The sequence below is a fragment of the Xyrauchen texanus genome, chromosome 46 (genome assembly GCF_025860055.1).
Source record: "Xyrauchen texanus isolate HMW12.3.18 chromosome 46, RBS_HiC_50CHRs, whole genome shotgun sequence".
NCBI lineage: Eukaryota > Metazoa > Chordata > Actinopteri > Cypriniformes > Catostomidae > Xyrauchen > Xyrauchen texanus.
The window spans coordinates 2346434-2373854 of NC_068321.1; the positions used below are offsets into that span (position 1 = coordinate 2346434).

At 43.1% G+C, this 27421-nt stretch overlaps 2 protein-coding genes across 2 annotated transcripts in view; one reads left to right on the forward strand and one right to left on the reverse strand.

Annotated features, from left to right (window-relative positions):
* Positions 1–1411: 1411 nt before the first annotated feature.
* fancf (FA complementation group F) lies at positions 1412–3341 on the reverse strand. Its single transcript, XM_052119355.1, has one exon. The coding sequence runs from the start codon at positions 3250–3252 to the stop codon at positions 2239–2241; it is 1014 nt and encodes a 337-aa protein (XP_051975315.1). The 5' UTR covers positions 3253–3341; the 3' UTR covers positions 1412–2238.
* A 573-nt stretch (positions 3342–3914) lies between these two features.
* Positions 3915–27421, forward strand: part of LOC127637998 (growth arrest-specific protein 2) — a 93558-nt gene continuing 70051 nt past the window's right edge. Inside the window, exons 1-2 of the mRNA XM_052119356.1 lie at positions 3915–4101; positions 22054–22202. Of these exons, the coding sequence (XP_051975316.1) occupies positions 22058–22202 (145 nt within the window). The 5' untranslated portion in view covers positions 3915–4101; positions 22054–22057. The remainder of the gene's footprint in view (positions 4102–22053; positions 22203–27421) is intronic.

Consider the following 27421-nt stretch of genomic DNA (forward strand, 5'->3'; position numbering starts at 1 on the left):
ATCACCGGCAACAATGTTTCCTATGAGCACAAACCCACCTTCGCTGGACCAGACAGGACTGGCAAAATGTGCGGTGACCGATGAGTCGCGGTTTTATCTCAACAGGGGTGATGGTCGGACTCGCGTTTATCGTTGGAGAATGAGCTTTACACCGAGGCCTGTACTCTGGAGCGGGATCAATATGGAGGTGGAGGGTCCGTCATGGTCTGGGGCGGTGTGTCACAGCATCATCGGACTGAGCTTGTTGTCATTGCAGGCAAACTCAATGCTGTGCATTACAGGGAAGACGTCCTCCTCTCTCATGTGGTACCCTTCCAGCAGGCTCATCCTGACATGACCCTCCAGCATGACAATGCCAGCAGTCATACTGCTCATTCTGTGTGTGATTTCCTGCAAGACAGGAATATCAGTGTTCTGCCAAGGCCAGCGAAGAGTCCGGATCTCAATCCCATTGAGCACGTCTGGGACCTGTTGGATCAGAGGGTGAGGGCTAGGGCCATTCCCCTCTGAAATGTCCAGGAACTTTCAAGCGCCTTGGTGGAAGAGTGGGGGAACATCTCACAGCAAGAACTGGCAAATCTGGTGCAGTCAATGAGGAGGAGATGCACTGCAGTACTTAATGCAGCTGTGACCACAACAGATACTGACTGTTACGTTTGATACCGACCCCCCTTTGTTCAGAGACACATTATTCAATTTCTGTTAGTCAAATGTCTGTGAAACTTCTTCAGTTTATTTACACATATATTTACACACGTTAAATCTTCTGAAAATAAAAGCAGTTGAAAGCGAGAGGACTTTTTTTTTTGCTGAGTTTATATTTCTCAGTAACCATTGACCACCTTCATGACCACCATACAAACAAACAAAACAAAATCACAGAGCTTTGAAAATTCTGACATGTACGTTTTATAAGATATATTTAAAGTGTGAACTAATAATGTGTATTTTCATGTATGCAGCCTGCTCTATCATAATAAAGAACTCATTATTTTACATTTACAAGCTATATGATGTCATCTTACCATAAATATCTGAAACCCAGCAAAAGAAGTTTTACAATTTCCCTTTTTTAAATGTCAATATAGTGTTTTTTCCATAAAATACATATGATGAAAATGGTTTATAAAAAAAAAAATGATATTTAATTAATATAGTATTTGATGTGCTGAATTGAACTGCAATTCATTTCAATCCATATTTATAGACCAAGGAAAGGAAGTTGTCATGGTCAAACTCTCAAACATTTGGTATCTCTGAAAAGCACAGGTAGTCCTCTGATAATACCCCCAAATTTACAACTGCAGCATGTATGGACTGACAAAAACATATGATTTTGTAGTGTAGTTCTTTTTAATTATTTATTTTTATAGTTTGTCTAATTGTACTAAAACAGTTTCACTTAAAAAAATAAATAAATCCAATTGTCTGACAATTCTTTCATATGTCAGGCTTTACAGGGTTAAAACATTGTTAACACTCTCACTATTATTTATTTATCTACTGCATCTTACAATGTAAACCAGTGTACATTCATCAGAGGAGATTTCTGAATTCATGCAAATTCCCACCACATTTAAAAAAAAAAAAAAAATGGCTGACTACTTTGTCTTGTTTAGGCTAATTTTGTAGCTAACATTTTATGCCTCATAAATACAAAGTTAAATATTTTTACTTTTTGCATTAGTTGGCAAAATACATTTTTACTGGAAATGGCACCAAATAAAATATTCTGCTCACAAGTGATATTTACCTTGATATTTCATCTCAAGTATGCTCTTTACTGACACTAACTAAAAAACAAAAACAAAAACAAAAAAAGACAGTCGTAATTAGTTTTAAACATTTAATAATTTGTATTTTTATAATGGATTTTCATAGTTTAATATTGAATATTTGGTTCTGGGATAAGGCTAAAACACTCAAATCTGTTAATAAAAGGCATTTAAAAAGTACCCTCAATGACAAAAGCCTAAAAGGTTTCTAAGTCAGTTCTACTGAGTTAGTTTTGATAAAATCAATCCCTCGGACATGTCTATCATATACAGCGCACTGTCTCCCCCTGTCGGCTCGGAGCCCAAGGTAGAACGTACACAATGTCTATCTTTGCATGTTTTCCAATTATGAAAACTATAATATAAATTCATGGCTCATAATAATAAAAAAATATAAATTACAAAACAATTTAGGAATAAAAGTTATTTACTTAAATATAAATACAAATCAAATGTGACGTCTTTACAGCTTCAGTTGAATGATAAGATCAGTCCACACACTGATGCCTTTCACATCAAAGGCACCACTTTCCAGTTTCAGTTCTGCAAGCTGAGTCTCCGTCTCCTGTTTTAATGGTGACCCTGTCTTTAGTAAATCTCTCAGTCGATCAGCTAATACATTAAACGTCACAGTACCATCTGACGTCAGCACCCACACGCTCTGCAAGACGTCATACTCTAAGCATGACGCCCACTGTTTCAAAACACCCCAGTATGCCTCTTTAAATTCCACAGACTTTGTGGAGAGGATCCTACACAGCCCAGGAGACAACGACTCGCACAGTTTACTAAAACATCCGTCGTGACTTTGAAGCCAGTCCAGGATGAAGCGCTGAGTGACACTGTTCGTTCCGTCATCACTGGAAAGAAGTACAGATGCGATGACGTCATTAAGGCTTTCCATGTTTCCCGCGCTATCGCAGAGGATGGACTCCAACAGCGTTCTCGCATAATCATCATTACCTGGTCGAGTTAATATGGAGTTCAAGAGTTTCCCGAGCAGTTTACCTCTTACTTCTGCTTCAACCTGTAAACCAGCAGAACTAGTCGTTTCCAAACTGCAGCATAGCAGTTTAAAAGCAGATTTACAAGTAATAAGGCCATTCTGGTCCAATTTTAATCCCTGTTCTGTAGGTCTAGAATCGGGAAACAGTCTTTGGACTATGGAGCTTGGTGCAGATGGGTTTCTGAGTAAGTTAATGAGCAGTTTGTGTTGACATTGAGCGAGCTCTGACAACATCACCGGAGAATATGAAGGAAAGGTTTCCCGCAGGTGGCGGTTGGTGTCGTGCAGGCGGGACTCGAGCGCGGGTCTCACAGCAGGGTTCGCGTGGAAGCGGTTGTGCAGGTGCTCGCAGTATTCTGCCCACTGAAACGCCTTGAGTGTTGTGTGATAGTCCCATTCATTCACACAATCCGTCTGCGACACGGCCAGTAACTCCAGTATGTGCTGCAGGTGTCCTAACACAGACTCCATCTCTGTCACTACTGCATTAACTTATCACAAAAACTTCAATATGCGCAGGGAGTGAAGTGCTGATTAAAACAACAAACAACATCGACGCAGAAAACTCAACACACAGGAGAGAAAGAGCGTGCTGGATTCTAGCTTCGCTATTGGCGCAGGATAGGCTTGACGTCACTCGCGCGGTTCTGAACTTCCGCGATAGTATTTCAAAATAAGGCACGGAGATTGACGACTCGTGTTATTATTATTATTTATTTAAAGTTTGTATAATATTTACATTTCAATGCAAAAAATATCTATCCATAGATATTTACAATATCTATAAATAATTTTATTATAATTGATCGGTCTATCACATGTTTTATTTTGTAAACGAATCTTATACGACTATTAGAAATATAAATGTTTTGTGGCATAACAATTTTTTTTAACCAAGGGACTTTTTTGTTTAGTATTTTTAGTGTAAATACGTATTTCTCATAACTTTTTAAAGGTTTTCTACATATTTGTACGTTTTGTTTTTTGGTGTACGTATGCATACGTTACTGTTAAGCCTACTGTACTTACACCAAAAAACAAAACGTAAAACAACAACAACAACAACAAAAAGTGCGAATATATTAGCCCTCTCCTGCAGCCGTGTGGTATGTATGACGCGCAGATAAGACGCGTCGCGTTTCTCATGTAAGCGGCAGGAAAGGAGGCGAGCGCGCTTTGAACTCCTGCGATGACATTTCGGGCGTTTGAGGATCAATGTCATGATGAACAGTGTGCGGACTCTACGATTGAGAAAAGCATGAATTCATGTGAAACTCCAGTCTACTGTTAAAAACTGACTGCAGCTGCACATTCTGCAGGGTGAGTACCTATATGGAAGTGTGAAAATAAGACTTGTATGCTACAATGCAGTTTTTTTTAATAGTTTATTGCTTTAAGGAATATTCAACGGGTGTTACTGATTTATATCATATTTTTAATATATTTATTTTATGCATTTTTCACAATTGTTTTTAATAGAATGAGACATAATAGCCTTCAATATGAGCTATTAGGTGGTCAGAAACGAATTTTACTGAATAATGCTGCAGAAACAGTTTTATTAGGAATACATTTTGGGAGTTGAAACAAAACTTTTTATTTTTAAACGCAAAGATTCTAGGTTAAAATGTCTAACAATTCATAGGTGTATATTAAGCTGCTGTATGGCCACCGTTAAGTTTTTCACAACGTTTAGCCCTTTATGGAAACACTTCGTATTAATGTTCCCTTTATAAAGAGATGATGAAGGAGTTTATCAATGACTAATAATTCGTTCTAAATCCAACATGCATATAAAGGGTGTCTTTACCTGCCAAATAGTGAGCTATATTACCTCTCATATTGTAAATGCATTATAACACTTATTCAACATTAGTAACCTATGAAAATGTACCTTAATGTAAAGTGGACATCTGCCAAACATTTATTAAGAAGTTGCCAACTTTAGAAACTTGTGTACATATTGTTCAGTTTGGTTAATGGTCATCAGGCTGTATTATATTCCTGCTGAAAAGACCAGCTAAAATCAATCTAAGCTGGTTGGCTGGTTTTAGTCATGCTGGTTTCAGAGCTGGTCTTAGCTGTCAGGGTGGTCTTCTCCCTGCCTGAGCAGCAAAAAGTGCTCAAAACCCCTCTAATACCAGCCAACTGACCAGCTAAAACCAGCCAACCAGCTTAAGCTGGTTTTAGCTGTTTTATTTAAATTTTTTACATCAAGACATTACAGTAATGAATATAAACACAAAGCGGACTGTAGCAAAATGACTTAACCCACCTTTTAATCTCACTATAGTAATTTATTTTTGCTTAAAATCAGATATTATGGCATTTTATGTTTTGAATTAATATATAAATAAGTGTTTTAATTAAACATTTATAACGTGTAACAGAAGTTAAAATGCTCACTATGTGTCAAGTATTACATGAAAGTCACCAATGTTTATGCATGGTGCTGTAAGTGAACCCCTTTATAAACCCTTAACAAAGGAAACATTAATGTGAAGAGTAACTGTAACACTTTACAATAATTTTCCATTTGTTAACATTAGTTAATGGATTAGCTATCATGAACTAACCATATATTTTTTACAGCATCTTTGTTAATGTTAGTTGATTATTGTTAGTTCATGTTAGTTCATATTGCATTAACTAATGTTGACATATGCAATGTGTGCAATGTATTACTGTATTTTGAAATTAACATTAACATTAAAGATGGATAAATGCTGTAAAAGTATTGTGTATTGTTAGTTCATATTTACTTATGTTGCTAACTATTGTTAACAAGCTTATTGTAAAGTGTTTCCATTAACACTTTATGTCCCAGTTCATTTACATTTTTTAAAGAACAAATATTCCACTTCACTCAATTAATATGAGGTCATGGCTCATGACAATGCATGTATAGTAATACTATGCTGCTTTTCATGTCAGGTCAACTAACATTCTACAGTTTCAACTGTGCATAATGTAGTCTGTTTTATATTTTCTCTTTAAAAGTGTCAAAAATAGATGATGAGTATACCAGCAGTTTTAAAATATTATTACAGTCATAAAATGTCAAGTATGCCCACTTGAAAACAGACTCTAACTATTTGTCTTCAGTCAGTATAAGGTATTGCACTTTAGTTTTTCTTTCACATGAGCTGTCTCAGTTAAATGGTTACAGACAGTGCATTTCAAAATATCAGTTTGAGCAAGTAAACGCTAGTAAACATAGTTAAAGCCAGTCTGAATAATACATCAAACATCGAGGAACTGGAATGTGATAGAATAGAATCTTCTTTATATCTGTATATAGAAACTTAAACATATATACATTTATTTCCTAAAAAAAAATATGATATGATGATGACCTTGAACTGAACCTGCATGTGAGAGGTCAAAATTCAGGTTGCATTTAGATAATGTGAAATTTGTAAATTACCACTTTTTGCGGACTGAGAATGTTGTGTGTGTGTGTATGCGTGCGTGTGCTATGTTAGGGTTTGGGAAAGTTTTGGGACAAATTTGTCCATATAAGTTAGCTAAATGTCACAAAACCTCCATTGGGGACATTTGAGGACATTTTCAATAATAATAAAAAAATATTTGTAAATAAAAAAAAAAAATATTCTTTTAATAATGACATTATAATTAGCTTTATAAAAACCATAGAAGTCTATTGCCTTGCTAAGTAAACGTGTGTGTGTGTGTGTGTGTGTGTGTGTGTGTCTGTGTTTGTGTGTGTGTTTTACCCTTCAGTCCATGGAGGACACAACACAATGTGTGTTCTGTGCTTGTTGAACATGTCACAGCATCTCATCTCAAATTACTGCAACACAATCAGATATACAAGTATTTAATCTGTTATTATTTTTGTCTCAACGTTTATGGTATAGGGATGGGAGATTCTCACAGCATATGGTAAACACCTATACTGTATGACTGCCACAACTTTAGTCTATAACTCTGAAAATATAAACTGTGATTGAATATTATATGGTTCAATATAACAGTATCAGCTCTGTATCACACGTACACTGACCGTTGGTTTCATCCATGTGCGCTCAATATATGTGTGTTTATATTGTTTGCTACTGAAATGTACATGTCCTGTCCATCTGTTGTGGGGGTGTGTGTTTGCTGAGTATCAGTTTCCAGATGGTGATCATGAGTTTGACTGAACTTCCTTAGCCAGAAAATGCTGATCAGCCCTCTTAATTAAAGAGCTCCCAGTGAATTCTAGTTTATTTTATTATATGTGGTTGCTAAAGTGGTCTGATTTTATTGCTGGGGTGTTTTTGTGAGGTTGCTAGTGTGTTGTGGGTGGTTGACAGGCCTGTTGTTATGTAGTTGCAATGGTGTGTTGGGTGGGTGTTGCTAGGTGGTTGCTAGAGTGTTGTGGGTAGCTGCTAGGGTTTGCTATGTGGTTGCTATATTGGTCTGATTTTATTGCTGGGGCATTGCTGAGTGGTTGCTAGGGTGGGTTGGGTGGTTGCTAGTGGTTCATCAGGAAATTTGAGGCAGATGCCAATCTCCAATTTTTTAACAGTAATTCTTTTCAAAGTGCCCTTTGCCACACTTTTGCAAGTTATATTTTGCAGTTATGTTTATGCCCCACACAGTAACATTATGGTTACACTTTACAAAAGTTCAATTTGTTAACATTATTTAACAACATTGCTGTAGTTAACATGAACTAATGAACTATGAATACTATTACATTTTTAAAACCAAAAGTTGTATTAATTAACATTAGCTCTATGAATTAACATGAACTAACAATGAACAATTGTCATTTATAAACATTATATTTAATAAAGGCTGTATAATATATTGTTCATTGTTTCTTCATGATACCTAATGCATTAACTAATGTTAACAAATAGTACCTTTTTATAAAGTTAACAAAATTACATTAATTGTGAATTGCTAACATTTATTTGTTTTGAAACAGTTATGAATAGTTCCCCTTCTGTCGCTCTGTCGCTCTCTCCACGTTGTGTCAGAGAAGCGACACTAGGGGTCTCTCTTGAGCGCCGATATACACCTCTGATCTATGAAAAAAGGCCAATGAGAAGTTAGCAGCCAGTATTTTCAAAACCCGCGCCTGGACATACAGGTATTTAAGTGGGGCAAATACGGGAGTTCATTTTCAGGACGTGTCTTTTTAAAGACGATTTTTCCGCCCCTGTGTAGTTTCTTGATGCGGTGATTCTCCCCACCTCTGACGGTCATAAAAACTGCCTTGCATTCCTGGGTTGAGATCACACGCAGGCAGCGTTTTTATGAATGGTCTATGTTTTCAGTACGAGAACATAGCTATGACAGCATTGCGGTCGTAGGCTTTTTCTTGTAGTGATAGAAAGCAACTTCAGCCGCCCCCCCGTGCCTCGCCTCCTTCCTACGGGATTGAGGCAGGCGCCGCGGGCGGTGAAGACGATCCGGGGACAATGACAGGCGCCGTTTCGCCGGGTGAACCCCCTCGAAACCCCCCGCCTCCCCGGCATGCTTGCTGGTTTCCGTCCGAGCTCGGGATGAGCATTCTCTCCAATGGGTTATGTTTTCAGTGTGAGAACATAACCGCGGCAGCGTTGCGATCTCTGCTTTCTCTTGTAGTGAGCGAGAGCCATTTCAGCCGCCCCCCGCGCCTTGCCTCCTTCCTACGGGATTGAGGCAGGCGCCGCGGGCGATGAAAGATGATCTGGGGAGAATAACGGGACGCTTTCGCCGGGTAAATCCCCTCGAAACCTGCCGCCTCCCCGGCACGCTTGCCTGCTTCCCCCGAGCTCGGGATTAGTGCGGTCCGCTTAACGGCCTACCATCCGGTCCCTCGAGCTCCCCGGCATTGGATGAAGACATCACCGCTGCATCGGAGAGCGTAACAGCGGCGTCGGATGCGGATAACTCACCTGGGCCACCACCTTGGGGCTACGCCCAGTCTGAGCCTGATGCACGGAGGTCCGCTATGCTTCCCCGGGCTTAATTGTTTCCGCGTTCATGTGCGCCGCTCACAGCCGCTCCGCTCTCGCTACCCTCGGTGGTAGAATGGTCCCAGACCGCTCCCCCCTGCACGCCATGGCACCCTCCTGCAAGTCCACCAGGCCAAGGCACTCCAAAATCTGCACTTGGGTAGTCCTGTTCTTGACGTGCTACAGGAACTGCACTCAAACAGGCAATGGCCACCCCCTGTGGTCCAGAAACGCAACGCATGGACAGGACCTGGTCGCAGTACAGGAGGCAGACAAAGCACGCTTTCTCAAAACGCCCCCGTCTCCCAGCTCCGTCCATTCGGCGACACCACTTGACGACTCCGCCCAGCAGTCCTCAGTGGTGAAGAAACAGACGGAGGCTATTTCACACATGTTGCCCTGCCGCAAACCTGCCGCCAGGGGCCATGCCCTGTCTGCTCACCGAGGGCGTCCTCCTGCGGCTTTCAAGAAAGAAAGAAAGTGGTACTCCGCCTCAACTAATGAAGAGAGTGGGCCCAGCTCTCAGCCCCAGCGTCGAGCTCCCCGCAGAAGTTGGACGCCTCTCATCTCACGGACCCCCTCGAGGACCCGGAAGGCTCCCAGGCGCTCCTGAGATGACCGACCCAGAGACCGAGACGGTAGCTCCGGAGCTGGTAAGACCGCTCCGTTTCCCGGTGGAGGGCCGGGAGTAGAATTTTTTGTTAAATTCATTACATTCTATAGAGCTATTTCCTTTTTGTCTCTGGGTCACCTGGCCCGCAAATGCCGTTCTCACGGCACTCAGGCCTCAACAGTCCTGGTTTCCTGGACGCGGTGTCCCCGCCTTCAGCCCCACGACTGTTCTCCGGCCGGCCAGTTCAGACCAGCTCAGAGGACGCCAACACCAGACCACCTCCTCAGTCACGAACCCGCCCCCTGCCGGGTGCGCGGAGCAAGGTAAGTGCTTTGAGTCTATTCTCAGCACCAGAGCCTCGGGCCACTTCACTGCCTCCCAACACCGCATTACATGTTCCGCACCGCTGCAAAGCCCCATCGGGTACGTCCAAAATACTTGTCCCCTTGGTGCCCCTAGCACGGAGTTTAGAAGCGTGGCTTTCACTGCCCAGCCCGTCACGCTGGCTGCACCGGACCATTCGACTCAGTTACGCAATTCAGTTTGCCAGGCCTCCGCCCCCCTTTGTGGGCGTTCATTTTTCCGCTGTACATGGCGAACATGCCCAGTCCCTGCGCGAAGAAATCGCCTCCCTTCTAATCAAGGATGCGATAGAGCTTGTCCCTTCAACCGAAACGAAGAAGGGTTTCTACAGCCCTTACTTCGTTGTACCCAAGAAAGGCGGCAGCTTACGACCGATCTTGGAACTGCGAGTTTTCAATCGGACAATGTCCAAACTCCCGTTCAAAATGCTTACCCAGAAACAAATTCTATCTGGCGTCCGGCATCTAGATTGGTTTGCAGCGGTAGACCTGAAGGATGCGTACTTCCACGTATCGACTCGCCCTCGACATCGACCCTTTCTACGGTTCGTTCGACGGCCAGGCATATCAGTACAAAGTCCTCCCCTTCGGCCTGTCTCTGTCCCCTTGCGTCTTCACGAAAGTTGCAGAGGCAGCTCTTGCCCCGCTCCGAGAAGCTGGCATACTCAATTACCTCGACGACTGGCTCATCCTGGCCCCCTCGCGAGAGTTACTGTGCGCACACAGAGACCAGGTGCTCAGGCACCTCAGCCGTTTGGGGCTTCAGGTCAACTGGGAAAAGAGCAAGCTCACCACGGTTCAGAACATCTCTTTTCTCGGTTTGGAGTTAGACTCAGTCTCAATGACAGCACGTCTCTCCAACAAGCATGCTCAGTCGGTGCTGAAATGCCTCGCTTCCTTCAAGCCAGGTACCGTGGTCCCTCTAAAACGATTCCAACAGCTCCTGGGGCATATGGCATCCTCCGCGTCGGCCGCGCCGCTGGGGTTGATGCATATGACACCACTTCAGCACTGGCTCCAGACTCGAGTCCCGAGACGAGCATGGTGCCGCGGCACGCACAATATAAAAGTTGCCAAACCTTCAAACCCTGGACAGACCTCTGCTTTCTATGGGCAGGGGTACCCTTGCAGCAGGTGTCCTGACGCCTTCTGGTCACAACCGACGCCTCCAAATTGGGTTGGGGCGCCATGTGCAACGGGCACGCAGCCGCAGGCCGTTGGAACCGGGCCCCGCTGCGTTGGCACATCAACTGCCTAGAGCTGCTGGCTGTTTTCTTTGCCCTGAGGAAGTTTCTCCCGTTAATTCGAGACAAACATGTCCTAGTCAGGACAGACAGCACCACAGTGGTAGCCTACATAAATCGCCAAGGCAGAGTACGCTCCCTCCACATGTCACAGCTCGCCCGTCGTCTCCTCCTTTGGAGTCAGCAGTGACTCAAGTCACTGCGTGCCACTCACATCCCCGGCAACCTCAATGTGATAGCGGATGCGCTGTCAAGACAAAGCTTGCCCGGCGGAGAGTGGAGGCTCCACCCCCAGTCAGTCCAGCTGATCTGGGACCGGTACGGCAAGGCTCAGGTAGACCTGTTTGCCTCCCAAGAAACCTCCCTCTGCCCGCTCTGGTATGCCCGGAGAGGCTCCCCTCGGGACAGATGCTTTGGCACACAGCTGGCCCGCGGGGCTGTGCAAGTACGCATTTTCCCCAGTGAGCCTTCTTGCACAGGTGCTATGCAAGGTGAGGGAGGATGAAGAGCAAGTCATTCTGGTGGCCCCCTACTGGCCCACTCGAACTTGGTTCTCGGACCTCATGCTCCTCACGACAGCCCCTCCCTGGGGAATTCCCCTGAGGAAGGGCCTTCTTTCTCAGGGACGGGGCACGCTCTGGCACCCAGAGCCAGACCTCTAGAACCTCCACGTCTGGCCCCTGGACGGGATGCGGAAGATCTAGCCGGTCTACCATGCGCGGTTAGGTCAGTGCTCATGTTTCCACAGGAGAGGCTGGAGAGGAGGCTGTCCCCCTCCACCCTCAAGGTGTATGTCGCCGCTCATCACGACACAATAGACGACAAGTCTCTTGGTAAGCACGACTTAATTGTCAGGTTCCTAAAGGTGCCCGGAGGCTAACTCCCTCCCGGCCTAACCTGTTCCCCTCCTGGGATCTCTCGATCATCCTCATGGGCCTCCAGAGACCTCCCTTCGAGCCGCTAGATTCAGCTGGACTCAGGGCCCTCTCTCTCAGAAAGAAGCTGCCCTGCTGATCGCGCTCGCCTCCATCAAGAGGGTCGGGGACCTGCAAGCGTTCTCTGTTAGCAACACTTGCCTGGAGTTCGGTCCGGCAGACACATACGTAATCCTAAGACCGCGACCGGGCTATGTGCCCAAGGTTCCTACCACACCCTTCAGAGATCAGGTAGTGAACATGCAAGCGCTGCCCGGAGGAGGCAGACCCAGCCCTTTCGTTGCTGTGTCCGGATCGTGCTTTGTTTATCTATCTGGACCGCACGCAGAGCATTAGACGCTCTGAGCAGCTCTTTGTCTGCTTCGGGGGACAGCGGAAAGGGAACGCTGTCTCCAAACAGAGGCTTGCCCACTGGGTTGTCGACGCCATTTCATTGGCTTATCACACCCAGGCCGTGCCCCCCCCTTGCATGTCCGAGCTCACTCCACCAGGGGTGTTGCGTCCTCATGGGCACTGGCCAGGGGCACCTCCCTAGCAGACATCTGCAGAGCAGCAGGGTGGGCAACACCTAAACACTTTTTCGAGATTTTACAATCTCCGAGTTGAGTCAGTATCATCCCGTGTTTTCTCAGGTCTGAGCCCGTAGAACTCGGTAACACGCTGACAATCTGGCTGGGTGAATCGATTGTGCCTGGCGCCCTTTCCCTCAGCCGAGTTAAAATAGTGCGCCTCCGTTCCCAGGAGATCCCATCTTCGGGTCCCTGGTTGACTCCTCCCTAGCCCTTTTGGGTCCGCAGTTCAGCGGAGGAACTCGCCGACCCAAGCCACTACGGGTACCCAATCTACCCTGTACTGGAATAGGTGCTCCACAGGTAAGGCCTCCTGTTCGGACTCCCCCTGTGTGTAATTCCGCGGTTCTGTCCCCCTCACGAGCGGACCCCCGTGTCTCCCTTAGGCAGTTACAGCTGCCTCGGTCGCCGTGCTGTACGCTTCCCCCCTCTACGAGGCTGGATCTACCACCGCACCAACTTTTCCACATAGGTCCTAACAAGCCATGTGATGTATTTGCCACTCTTTGCCTCCCCTGCAGTGTAGGTGTGGCCTCCGCAGGGTCTTCTCCCCCTGAAAGAAGGGCTAAGACCTCCTTCCCTCAATGCATGTAAGGGCCCCAGCCGTAGTTGCTCTATGCGAGAATCATAGAGACTAAAGAGGCCCAGCCAGGCTGGCCCATTCCCAGGTTGGCAGCCATCACCTTGTTCCCCCTCCAGGGTAACCAGAAGGACTCTGATGGCTTTAATGGGGCATTGGGGAAGGGTACGTGCAGTCTGATACAACTGGTCGCCTTTGCACGTAAGAATGCCTGCTCGCTCCTGTATCAGCAGTTCACGTACACGGCTCAGCGCATGGCACGTTTATAAGTGGACCCCTAGTGTCGCTTCTCTGACACAACGTGGAGAGAGCGACAGAAGGGGAACGTCTAGGTTACGTATGTAACCTCCGTTCCCCGATGGAGGGAACGAGACGTTGTGTCTTCCCTGCCACATTGCTGAGCCGAGCCACTGTTATGGCTGGACCATTTCCGGCTCCTCAGAAAAATCCTGAATGAACTCCCGTATTTGCCCCACTTAAATACCCATATGTCCGGGGGCGGGATATGCAAATACCGGCTGCCAACTTCTCATTGGCCTTTTTTCATAGATCAGAGGTGTATATCGGTGCTCAAGACAGACCCCTAGTTTCTCTTCTCTGACACAACGTCTTGTTCCCTCCATCGGGGAACGGAGGTTACATACGTAACCTAGACGTTCTGCTGTCAATTTCAAAAGGTAATTGTGACATACTAGTAAGCAGTAAAAATCATGAGAGCATCACACACATCAGAGATATGTTAAAAAAAAAAAAAGAGTTTGACGCAAACCTCCGTAGATGGTACGCCTATCAGAGCACTTTAAAGTGGTTCATCTTAACGTGCTGCCCTGCTCTGAATGCGGCCAGTCCGTTCATTTTAGGTGCTCAAATAATACAACAAGAACAGAATATGAGACACAAAAACTTGTCATGGTAATCATTGTATATCTATATTTGCTTAAAATTCCCATATGTAGACAGTAAATAGTGACTGTAATATGAAGTATGTAATGCAGCTATGTATGGCAAGCCACGAGGTACTTAAGTCATAAAATGCAAAGCGGACTGGTACCGCTTCGCTTTCACATTGCAGAAAATCAATCAAACCACAAAAGTACTCACAAACGAATCTCATGAGGTTGTCTGAGTACGGTTAGCTTTTGGGTCCTTTTGGGGGGTCTGAGACCACTTGGGTTGCTCACATATACACGCTCTATCACTCTTGAGAGCGCTTGGAGTGCTCAAACAGACTAGGTGTGAAAACGCCCTAAAACTGCTCCAGTGAGAAATCATTAATATCTATTATTTGTTTACTGTCTTTTATGTTTTGCTGTAACACAAATCATTAATTATTAAGCAAATGCGTGAAGACGTGATACCGTTAAGGTTAAAATGTAATTGCACAATTCCACTGTCAAGATGGAAAGTTAAGGATACAATCGCAGCAGCAGCTCTAGAATATCTGGAAATGCAAAGCAAAGCAATTGATAATAAAAAATAGCTAAGTCTATGTCCATGCTTTTTATTTACACAAGCGTCGTGAGGAAATGACTGTATATGGAGGTAACACAGTGCATGTAAACGGGAATGCCACGTTCAAATCTTAAGCAGCTTTCTTACAATTAAAGGCGTGAAATAAACTGATGCGAGCTCCAAAGTAGACTTTTTTCCAACAGCCTATGCGGCATTGTGTCACCAAAGTGAGGACTTGGATGCGGACCACATGGGCTTTATGGGTCCTACCCATGTTCCCATGACATAACAATCTGGCCAACCTTGGACCCAGCAGTGGCAATATGGGCATTTTTCTCAAACTAGCTCCCGTCCAGAAGAAGCTGGTCTCTCGTAGCACCACCCAGGACAAGATCTTGCAGAATGGGATACCCTTTATTATGCTGAGGAGCTGGTCCATGTGCCCCACAGGTGGTGCTATGATGAGACCAGTCTCAAACATCTTTTCCTGTCGGGTCTGGATGAACCATAAAGCACTGAGGAGCTGGGTGAGTTTTTCTTTTGGCCTTTCTGGGATTTGGTCAACCATGTCTGTCGGCTCACAGAGATATAGATTCTGTTACAATGTTGGAACACCAAATCCCACAACTCCTCTGAGCCTGCAACCTGACCTTCCCATGGTTCTTCTCAGGCTTCACAGTGCCATGAGAGGAGGAAGTTAACCTGTCCTCCAGGAACAGGCAGAGCTTGCTGTCACCAACCGCCATGAGGCAGAGGAATCTGCGGCTAACCGCCATGAGGCAGAGGAACCTGCGGCTGACTGCCAGGAGACAGAATGAACCCCTTGGCTTACCACCAGGAGGCAGAGGAACCTGATGTGGCTGACCACCAGTAGGCGTAGGAACCTGCTGCAGCTGACCGCCAGGAGGCAGAGGAACCTGGTGCGGCTGACCACCAGGAGTCTGAGGAATCCGCTGCGGCTGATCGCCAGGAGGCGGAGGAACTTTCAGCGAGCCTGCTGCAGCATCCCTGGAGGTGACGGAGTCAACTGCTATGCCCTTGGAGGAGTCAGAGTCCTCTACATTTCGCCTCAAGGGGTTAGATTGCGCTGCAGCTCCTCTGCTGGTGTTCCATCAACTAGCTCAGCAGCTACCACCTCCCTGTCTGACCCCTCTCAAACGGCAGTCACCTTGCCTGACATCTGTCCAGTGGCCGATGCCCTGCCTGACCTCTGTCCAGGGGCCGATGACCAGTCTGACCCCTTGCCAGCGGCCGAAACCTTGCCTGAGTCCTACACCCTGCCTATCTTGGTTTTGTGTTTTTTTTATTGTTCCTCACCATCATTAGAGTTTTGTTTTGTATTTTGTTTATTTTTTAATAAAAGCCCTTAAACTGCCTCTGCGGTTCTACCTACAATCACGTGACAAAAGTTGTCTGATTTTATTGCTGGGGCGTCGCTGTGTGGTTGCTGGGGTGTTCTAGGTGGTTGCTATGACATTGCAATGTGGTTACAAAATTGGTCTTATTTTATTGCTTGACAGGGCTTTTGTTATGTAGCTGCAAGATGGTTGCTAGAGTTTTGCTAGGTGGTTGCAAGGTTGTTCTGGGTTGTTTCCGGGGTTGTACTATGTGGTTCCAAATGTGATCTGATTTTATTGCTGAGGCATTGCAGTGTGGTTGCTAGGGTGTTCTGGGCAGTTGCTAAGGTATTGTTGGTGTTTGGTAGGTTGCTGTGTGTGGTTGCCAGGACATTGTTATGTGGATGCAAAGATTTTCTAATTTTATTGCTAGGGCATTGCTAGGTGTTTGCTAGGTTATTCTGTGAGATAGCCAGGACATTGTTATGTGGTTGCAAAGGTGTTCTTAATTTATTGCTCTTGCACTGCTGTGCGGTTGCTTGGGTGTAGTGAGTGGTTGTCAGGGCATGGCTATGTGGCTGCTAGGATGTTGTGGGTGGTTGCCAAGGCATTTCTGTGTGGTTGCTAAGGTGCTCTTTGTGGTTTCTAGGGCATTGCTAGGTTTTTGCTAGGTTGTTGTGGGTGATTGCCAGGGAGTTGCTATGTGTTGCTAATTTTATTTTTGGATAAAAGGAAGCTGGGGCTGGCTTGACAAAACACATAGACATTTATTGTTGCTCTTTTCAGCACACAATAACACACTGCTTCACACTACGTTACGCTTTTCAGCTTGACTACACATAACTCTGTTGGTTTTTCAGCTCAATACTACACACAGGCAGATTCGTGCATCTCTCTCTCATCTGCCGCTGTCTCCTCTGCTTAAATACTCCAACCACCCCTCACTGGAACGTGAGACTGGTGTGGCACACAGATGAACCTCATTCACCACTTATCTTCCCGGCCTCGCTCTGCCCAGACACCGTTCGGCCCCACCTTGCTCACCACATACCCCCATCGCCAAACTCAGGTCGGGGAATTCTCCGGCCTGTGACATACTCCCCCCCATTTCTATGGAGGATCTAGGGAGAGGAGAGGGGAGGGGGAGGATAGAGCGAGTGGAAAAAGCAGAGAGAGGAGAGAGAGAGGAGACAGATGCGCTCGCTGGCCCCGGACACGCAGTCAACTGGCCCTCAACTTGCTGTACTGCGTCTGTTCACGATGCTACTGGACCCTTCAACCATCCCTTTCAGTTGCTAGTTGACACAGAGCTCCAGCGCCACCAGATTGAACACTCCCTCGGCATTGCAATCCAGCGGCGAGGACTCCTTGACGGCACATACTAACTTTTCCCGGGTTTTGGCACCAGTGTAAAAGTTTGTGGAAAGGATGAAGCTGGGGCTGGCTTGACAAAACACATAGACACTGATGATGACAACAAATACATTTTAACAAACACATGTGCCTTGAGACACATTTTAAAGGATAGAAGTTCTTTTAACTTTACACTGCCTCTAAAAAACACATCGCTCCTGCACAAGACTCAGGATAAACTACAAATGTGGCGAAACGGTCAAAAATGTCCGTCTAGCACATGTTTACACAGAAAAACAGTTGGAAAACTGTGTGGATTGACACAATGGCATTTGGTGTGAAAAGCCCCTTAGATGGAGGTATTTGGCCATTTGCTTCTTGCAATCTTATCAGCATTTCTCAGATTAAGCAATGGTTTTTCAAAATGCTTTGTCAGGAAAGGAGTTCAATTAGGAAAGTGCGGTTTGAGATACTCAGGTTCAGTTCCATTCTGTTGTGCTCCATCAGTTTCAACAGCCTGTGGGCTAAGAGTCTGAGCTGCTTTACTACCCAGTTCAGCTGAATACCACTACTATTATTACTACCGTATATACAACTATATTGAATGAAAAACAATTTGGTTTCACCGTTATTATGAAGCTTGAGTCTTGGGTAGTACTTTGGCACCAGTGCACCACCATGTTAACAACGTCAATTTAAAAATCTGGTGACTTTGAAATTTGAATTTTATTAGAATTTTGGTAATATATAAAAGGTACAAATTTTAATTTAGTTTCTCTGCCCAGTCGACAGCCCTACTTGAGGAGTTTTGTTTAAATCACTAACGCACTAGGTATGAACAGTAGTAATGCTTGCATTAGCAAATGTGTTTCTTGTTAAACTCTTTTGTGAACAGAACTTATAGTTACAGGAACATTTCCTTGTTCTTCTTAGGCAGTTATATCTCACTGTAACATCCTGCTGATGTTTTTCTTTACACGTGTACTAATCCAGAATCATCACACATCTTTGCAAATATGGTTGAAGGGAGTACATTCTCTTTAAATTCTAGTGTATTCTGCCAATCAAATGAGTTCATCTGGATAATCTGCATGTTCTCAACAAAGCCTGCTACTTTATACCAGTATTGTTTGTAGATTTGAAGGGCGAGGATGCATTAATCGCAGTGGATTTGTAAACTATGCATGCAGAAACCACCCACTATGCATTGCCACCCACTTGCCATTAGTGGACCCACTAATTAGTGCAAACAATTCCAGGTGCATGCGCAGACTATGCGTTCAGAGTATAGTCCAGACTTTGTTTGAAATTATGTCACAACCATTCGTTCGTCAGTTCGCTATAGGTATATTAGCACCTTTAGGCATTTGTCCCAAATGGTGCATTAAGCCCATGTGGTCCGCATCCAAGTCCTCACTTTGGTGACACAATGCCGCATAGGCTGTTGGAAAAAAGTCTACTTTGGAGCTCGCATCAGTTTATTTCACGCCTTTAATTGTAAGAAAGCTGCTTAAGATTTGAACGTGGCATTCCCGTTTACATGCACTGTGTTACCTCCATATACAGTCATTTCCTCACGACGCTTGTGTAAATAAAAAGCATGGACATAGACTTAGCTATTTTTTATTATCAATTGCTTTGCTTTGCATTTCCAGATATTCTAGAGCTGCTGCTGCGATTGTATCCTTAACTTTCCATCTTGACAGTGGAATTGTGCTGCAATAGTGAGGTTTCCCTCTTACACAAATCTTTGAGATTCCCCCAGTGTACTTGTTCCACGCACATGTGCACTCTTCAAAAACCTGTAAGAGCGGCGCTTATGCATTTACATGGGGACATGGAACTAGAACACACAACGATCTTGTGGACTTCTATGACACATGAACACGACAGCCAATGCAAGTCCTCAAGTCCACATCATGTGCACCATTTGGGAAAGGGCCTTTGAAGAGCATTTCAAATCAGTTACTTATGCAGATCTATTTTTGATAGGATGCTGGCTTGGAAGACGGTAGAAAGCAAGGCAGCATGCTAGGTTTTGGAACAGAGCTAATATACAGGATTATACCACCCAGTGTTTCTTGGGATTTCCCCCTACCCATAATTTATTGACTCAAAGTTATGAGTTCTGAGAAGTGTAAATATCTTCAGTGATGCAGAACGGGACCCCCTTTTCCTAAGTTTTGCTCTCCTGAATCCAACTTAGCAACCTGGGAATAAGAACTTGTGTCTAACAATCGTCACTTTGTTGTGGAAGACTCTGAATGGCTGGCAGAATAAAGCAAACTGAAAGTCAATCTGTATATTTTCCTTCTACAAAAAAGTACTCTAGAGTTCACTTTAACCTACCAAATGTCTTTCAGATAAACCAAATCTCCTCTTTCATTTTCTTTCTCTTTGTTTTTCTTCATGAAAGAGCTCCTGTGCTGAAATAAGTTGAGAGAAATAGAAGCCCACAGAGGTGTCAGGCACTGTAATCCACTCTAGAAATGGGACAGACTGTTCCGTAGAGAAAAAAAGCAAGATGCATATTAAGACATGAACAACAAACTTATCTGCTCATGATATCTGTACTGTCTGTCTGCTGTTTGATTCCCAGACAGACTGTGTTTTATTAGAGGTTGAATGAGAAAGCCAAGACCATCTAAGAGAGTCATATGGACCTAATTACTGGTGTTTTCTAAGGCTAGTTACTATTGGTCAGATCTGAGTAAACCACTAAACGTAAGGATGCTTACACACTAGAGAAAGGTCTGATGTAAAAATGCACAAGCTCAGTTTTGAGGGTGTGGAAACAGACAGTCTAAGATGAGTACGGTACAGAGTTTTGATGTCCAAAAGTACAAATGGACCAGCTTCTCTAAACTCTCATTGGTCAACTTAGTTAAAATGTTAAAATGTTCTCAAATTTTGGTTGCATGAAAGAGCCTCACTTTCATCAACTCTTATGGCACCAATGTACTTCTAGGAAAATCAAACAAAGAATGTGTAGGACGTCATTTTGAACAAAATCTGGCCTAAGAGGTGTTTAGGAGTTTATGTTTGTTCGAAATCTTTCAGAACAACTTCTTGCCGATTTTTAAACACCTTCTTAAAGAAATAGTTCACCCACAAATGGAAATTCTCTCATCATTTACTCACCCTCATGCCATCCCAGATGTGCATGACTGTCTTTCTTCTGCAACACACAAATTAAGATTTTTAGAAGAATATCTCAACTCTGGAGGTCCATATAATGGTGGCAAGAACTTTGAAGCTCCAAAAAGCAAATAAAGACAGCATAAAAGTAATCCTTAAGACACCAAGTTGTTAAATCCATGTCTTCAGAATTGATATGATAGGTTTGGGTGAGAAACAGATCAATATTTATGCCCTTTTTGACTATAAATCTCCACCTTTGACCAGCCCCGACAAGTAGGTGGTGACATGCACGAAGAATGCAAATCACCAAAAAAAAACAAAGGAAGAGGAATGTGGAAGTGAAAGTGGAGATTTATAGTAAAAAAGGAATGAAATTTTGATCTGTTTCTCAACCAAACCTATCATATTACTTCTGAAGACATGGATTTAACCACTGGATTTGTATTGATTACTTTAATGCTTTTGGAGCTTCAAAGATCTGGCCACCATGGACTTGCCATGAATGGACAAACAGAGCTGAGATATTCTTCTAAAAGTCTTTGTTTGTGTTTAGCAGAAGAAAGAACGTCAAATGCATCTGGGATGGCGTGAGGTTGAGTAAAAGATGAGAGAATTTTAATTTTTGGGGATAGTTCACCAACATCTAACGAAATAAAAAAAAATTATTGGTGTGATGCCATTCTAACAAAATCTGGCAAAAAAAAGTGTTTTTGAGTTTGTTGCACTGGTTTGAAACATCTTTTCAGCACAAATTTTAAAGAAAAGTTTGAGTTGGCTGTTAACACCTCCGGTGTGTGCCAATATACCAAAGAACGGACTCGTGTGATGTCATTTCAAACAAAATCTGTCAACATGAACTTGAGTTGCTACCCTTTCAAACACCATCTTCAGTAATATTGATTTCTTTCTTTAAAAACAAATATAATTTTTTTTTTCATGGATTTTATTCATAGGATGAGGCATGTAGTTATTGATAAAGAAATGTAAAGTGTTATTATTACATTTAAACTTCGATGTGTATGCATCCTGCACTGTTTGTGCTACATGAATGATATCTCAAATCATACATCTTGTTGAGGAAGAGGTACTTCTCTACTACAGTACTACTCTGAGCAATCGGATTGAGGATTTTTGCCTGGCAGACAATAAAACACATAAAATCCCATAGACTTACATTGAAGAAGGAACCTGAGCCAAAACCAGAATATCAATAGGCTTGGAGATGGGCTGTTTTCACTTGGGCCCAGTAAGCAACCACCCAGCAACAATCACCCGCAGCATTAAAAACGCCCTTGAAACCAAAGAAAATGTAAATCTAGTTTTTCGGATCGTGAAATCACAACTTATTTTGACATTTAAATGGCAAAGACATGTTCATGTGTGTAAGAGCCTTTGTTTTGGGCTAAAGAGAGTCGCAGGAAGGCAGGATAGAAGAGAAGCCACAATGTATGACTGTTCTGTCTTAAAAAAAGAGATAAAGTCAGTGAATACGATATCACAGGACAGAGAAGAGAGAGCCTGGAGCTGGATAATGATGAGAGATCAGGAAGGAGGATAACAGTCTACTGTGAAACAGTTTTAATGATCAGGGATTTTAGGAAAGAAAGACGATGTTTGTGCTCTGTGGGAAAGTGGAATGATTTGTTTGGGGGAGTCAAATGATTAGCTAATGTTTTTTTTGGGTAGTATTTGATCTGTGGATGTATGTCTCTCTCTCTCTCTGTGTTTTCAGAAGCATGTGTAGTACACAAAGTGGCAAGCCACTGGGTAGTCCAGGCCTCACAGATCTGCAGCTGTACAGTCAGTGGCTGGCTAGTCGACATGAAGCCAGTCTGCTGCCTATGAAGGAAGATCTGGCCCTCTGGCTCTCCAGCATGCTCGGTAAGTCATTTAGAAGGTGTTCCAAACTCAATTCCTTGGTGTTACTTGTATCAGTAGTTCTCAACTGGTGGATCGTGACTCAAAAGTGGGTTACAGGTATGTTCATTGACCGCTGGGAAAAACCACTGCTAAATGCAATTAATAAAATGCAACTAATTGAACCATACAATTGTGCTACAGTTCAGAGGAAACATCAAATAGGCACTGGTGCTCCTGCCAATGTCCACTTATTTGTCCTCCATTTTTTCGGTCCAATGAGACTTTCTTGATACCGCAGACATGCTAGTTGATGTTCTGTTGCAGGTACATCAGGAATCCTCCCACTGAAACTTCCCATACCCCGTTTCTTGCTCTCTCATTGGCTGTAGATCAATGCTAACATATATCACATTGCACAATTTGGAGTCGCAGAAAGGTCCAGATATTTAACATTCTAGATATCTCGCTGACATCGGCGATGCCTTGGCGACGTGTCAGCAAGCGTGTCTTTGATAGTTCATACATTGCATTCATCACTCATGGGAGAGAGCTCTAATTTGCTTACGATTTCCAGCTTTTGTTGGCAATCTCCACAAAACTGTCAGCGAGCAAAAATCGGGCTTAATATCGTGTAGTGTAAACTCCTATCCGTATTATTTTTGCGATTCCATTTGGCGAGACTAGTGGCTTAGAAATCACAAACCTCATCTTTATGATGCAGTGATGCATTGCTTAATATGTGTATAATACTTGCAGCAATATATCATATTGTTTGATGATCTAAAATCTGTTTATGTACATGCATGATTGCATGTGAACTTTTTCTACATTTCCCAGCATAAATCAGAATCTCAAAACTGCTCACAACTAGAAGTGTTTCAGATCCAAGATACAAATTATGAGCAGAAGAGAATGGTAGTGTCATGGTTCTGGCTCTGGTTCTGTGTGTGTGTGTGTGTGTGTGTGTGTGTGGATAGAGGGGGATATCTGTAGATTTTTTGGCAGCTCTCAGGCTGTGAACAGCCAGATGAAACCAGGGCTTTTGTCTTTGGTCTGGTTGGAGCAGACGGAAGCCAGGGGCCACAGTGGGCCGCATAGGGGCTTCATATTCAACCACACACCAACCACTCATTCCCTCTCCAGATCTTGCACACTCTGTAGTGGCTTACGCCTGTCTCTGTGTTATTTTTTTAGACAAATAAATGCTCAGTTTTCTGAAATGCATCTGTTTCCAGAACGCAAGTTGCTGGTCTTATCAAGAGCCTCGTGTATACAAAATGGGTTTTCAAGTCCTCCTGGGATGTTCGTACATACGAGGTTGAAAATTGTTAATACAATGTGATGTGGGTTCAAATGATTTTAGTCAGAAAAACGTACCCTTTTTGCAATTTCATATTTTTTTCTCACTTTTTCACTTACTAGTGAAGGCAGGTAGCTTTTTTAGCACCAATGCAACAAATTGAAGAGCAAACCCACACATTAGGTGTGTAATGAATGCTTTTTATATCTATTTTACCATTCTTGTTTGGCCACATAGAATTATATAGTTGTTTTGTTGCAAACGCTTGCCTCTGCATTAACCATCTAAATTAGTCTTATTTTCTGGTAAGTTTTATCGTTTTCTTCATGAACAGTACAAAAAAAAAAAAATGCCTACAAACTAAACTCTACATTAAAAATCCTCCAGTATCCTCAAGTAAATCTATAATAGTAACGCCCCCAACTCGGAAATTCTGGGCTCTAAGAAAATCCCGTTTCCCACTCGTAATTACGACTTTGTGGTGCCATTCATATGCATTCAATTTGTAAATACGATCATTCCTACATAACTTGAACGCACCATCACTCCCAAGGTGTCAGATAATGCCGCCTGTGCTAGAGCCCAGCACGTCACTATGTAGACGACAAACGCGCCCTCTAGTTTCTGTATTGTGACATTGTTTGCAAACAAAATAGCTTTCGGTGAGAAAACTTTGGCATCAATATACTGACATGAAGGGCATTGGAATTTTATTATCATGAATTATATGTGGATTTACAACTTTGTCATCATGACACAATAGGTTTGGGAATGATTTTCATTTAATTTGAACTCAGCAACATGTATTCACTGTAGTTAATGTTTAATATGTTGATTTCTGTACACATTCTCCTCTGCTGCAGTGACCTGTTTCATTCCAGGAGTATTTCAAGTCTTCTGATTGCTTTGTGTGAAAAACAGGCCACCAATTTACTCTATTCACTTTCTTTAATTCATTTAAAAAATTTTTTTATCAATTATCATAGTCGGCATCCGCCGTAAGTCAGATCCCGCATTCCAAAATTGTCGCCTCAAGTTGGGATTTATATTTTGAAAGAGAGGTGACTGCCTTCACAGAAGTGGATGATTTTCAGCGAATAAAACCATCGGTTTCACTCTGGCCATGTACACACTGCAGCTAAATTTGATTATCAGTTTACCTTTTAGTGCTTAATCCTGTTCTGTTCACACACAGCTCAGTAAAATATAGGAGTGACAACCGCATTCTACAACCAAATTAACTCCCAAAAAATTCAGGAAGTGACAAACGCATTTTCAGAAATTCCACGCAGTGTGTACTGTAGCGTATGAATGGGAATCATTAACTCATGAATTCGGAAAACAAAGAACCCACTGTTAAAACTCCTCTAACCACTGGAATGGCGCCAGCTAGTCTGGGAAGTATAATGCGCTATTGACAAACCCCCTTTTCCATGTGACTCAAATCTACACTCCAAACCCGTGCTGTACCATGTGAGCCAGGCACGTGAAAAAGTTGACAAAAAGTTGTGTCTTTCATGTAAAACCCAGAAATGTTTATTTTTAAGTAAATATGTTCAATCCTGTACTTGTGTAGATCTGATGTGATATCAAACTCGTTAGAATTGTTTCGTTGTGTAGTTTAAACTCTGAGGCCTTATATTTAATAGCCTAAGCGTGTATATCCACTTTTAAGTGTACTAAATACACGTTTCTTGGTATCAAATTAAACCTTACGACTTGTCCTAGCTGAATATATATATATGGTCACATTAAAACGTATTCTGCTATGTGTTACCATCGTTTGAGTGATTCAAACCACATCCAGGACTCGGTCATAAGTATGCAAATGAAGAGCCTTGGCAGAACAAAGAAACCAACTCATGCCCAAAACGGAGGGGTCTCATTGGGTCACTTCTCCCAAAGGAGGTGTGACCTCCCTGCCTTAAAAGTCAAGCTCCAACTTTGACTCGCTCTCTTCTGCTGAACATTTCAACTCTCTCTTTTGCTGCCCCCACTTCACCTTACATCTCTTTCCTCTTACTTCAACCCCCTTCTGCTGAACACTTCAACTCTCTTTTGCTGCCCCCACTTTCTCTCTCTTCCCTCTTCCCCTTGGACTTCTTCTGGACCCCTTCGGAACAACATTTCAACTCTTCTCTTCCCCCAATCTTCTGCAACCCTCCGGAACACCCGTTGACTCTTCAACAGTTACCCTCTAAGACGCTTCGAACTTCTGTGACCAACCCACGCTCTGGAAGCACCGACAGAAAGCCTATCTCACGAAGCCACGAGGACACGACATACACGCACCCTTGCTCAGCGACACAAAAGTCCATTGTGCAAGTATTATTTCATCTGAAATTCAAACGCGTTAAAGTGTGTAATTCCATTTGCTGGCTCTTAAGGGTTGATTGTTGTAATAAGTTGGCTATCCTTATAATAATCCATTTATTTTCCTTATTGCTTCTACTTTGCTTATTTTATGTTTATTCTATGTTACATGTATGTTTGTTAAGTGTCGTGATATATCGTAGTTCCTTGTATTAAACCTAATTATATGCTTGATTGTCTGTGTTTGTTGGTCATAAAACAAAGCCTCTTTAATGTGCGATCTAAAGCTACGAGCTGATATTATCAAAGTAAGTTAACGTGCTTTGATGAGTTCAACCCGTATGATTAATTATTGATTACGATCATTTAAAATTAATTGTACATTCCCCAAACCTGACCTGGATACCCTACATAATGGTGGAGAATACGGGCACATTTTAAGCTTTGTTTTGTGAACGAATGCATTGTCAATTTTGTGTATTTTGGTTGTTAATTCTGTACGCGAGCGCGCCGGAACTGTAAAGGCACAAAAAGCCCGTCCCAGTTCAGCACGATTAACAAGTTGCTAAATAATGTCTAAACATTTGTTGCCACTGTTGAGTGATAAAGTAAACTGCAGTTCATAATATTAAAATTGCTTCTGTAAAGACGTGCTATATTTTAATATTACAAAATCCCCTGTTCAGAACGATGCTCTTCTTTCAGGGTGATAAAAAATGGGCTAAGCGATGCTCCTTTTCTTAGTAAGGCCTGAGATTATAATCTTTATAAAATTAACTCCTGGTTTACATTGACGTTGCTAATCAATCGAAAACCTAATACATTTTGAATAAGTGCTATATTTCTGATGTGTATGGGAGCCGAATAACAGACGTATAATTCCTGTTGTCCACATTTACTCGTAGTGCAGGAAAAAAATCTGCCACGCCGTTTATGTGAAGCAAAGCACCAAAAAATAAAATAAAAAACAGACCCGCCGAGGTTTCAATTGAATAATTGTGATTTTGCAGAAAATCCAAGCGTGAGAACTCTCTCTCGGATTTGAAATCACACTGAAATATAGGGTGTAATACCGCAGACAAACACTAGAGGGCAGCCTGTAAGTGCTTGATTAGTTCTCAAGTTACTCCCACCCCATGACGTCATCTTGCGCGTGCGCAAGTACGCCATCGTGTGGACATTAGCAGACAGGTCATATATATTTATTTAATTTTCTTTCGCAAATTACTCCCACCCCATGCTGTCATTTTGCGCGAGCACAAGTACGCCATCGTGTGGACATTCTCGAAATAGGTCTCCATTTATTTTCCTTTGCTAAATTATCTGAACAGCTACTTTCATTCCCTCTGTTGGCTATGGTTTTTGTTTTGTTTACTGTTATAAACATTTTCATTCGTTGAATTTGTTACTACAAGTATTTGGTTTTAGCCAAAGTTTCCTGCCTCTGACTGAATACACTTGATTGAATTTTGGTTGAAAAAAAAAAAAAATCATTTCTGAACTTAAAATTGAATCAAGTGTCTCAGTACAGCTGCTGATATCCCACTTGGGGGGAAGCACACCTTTGTGGCATTCCCTGCTAAGTCGGCTTATCTCTTTTTCCCTCCTTTTATTTCATTTTGGAATT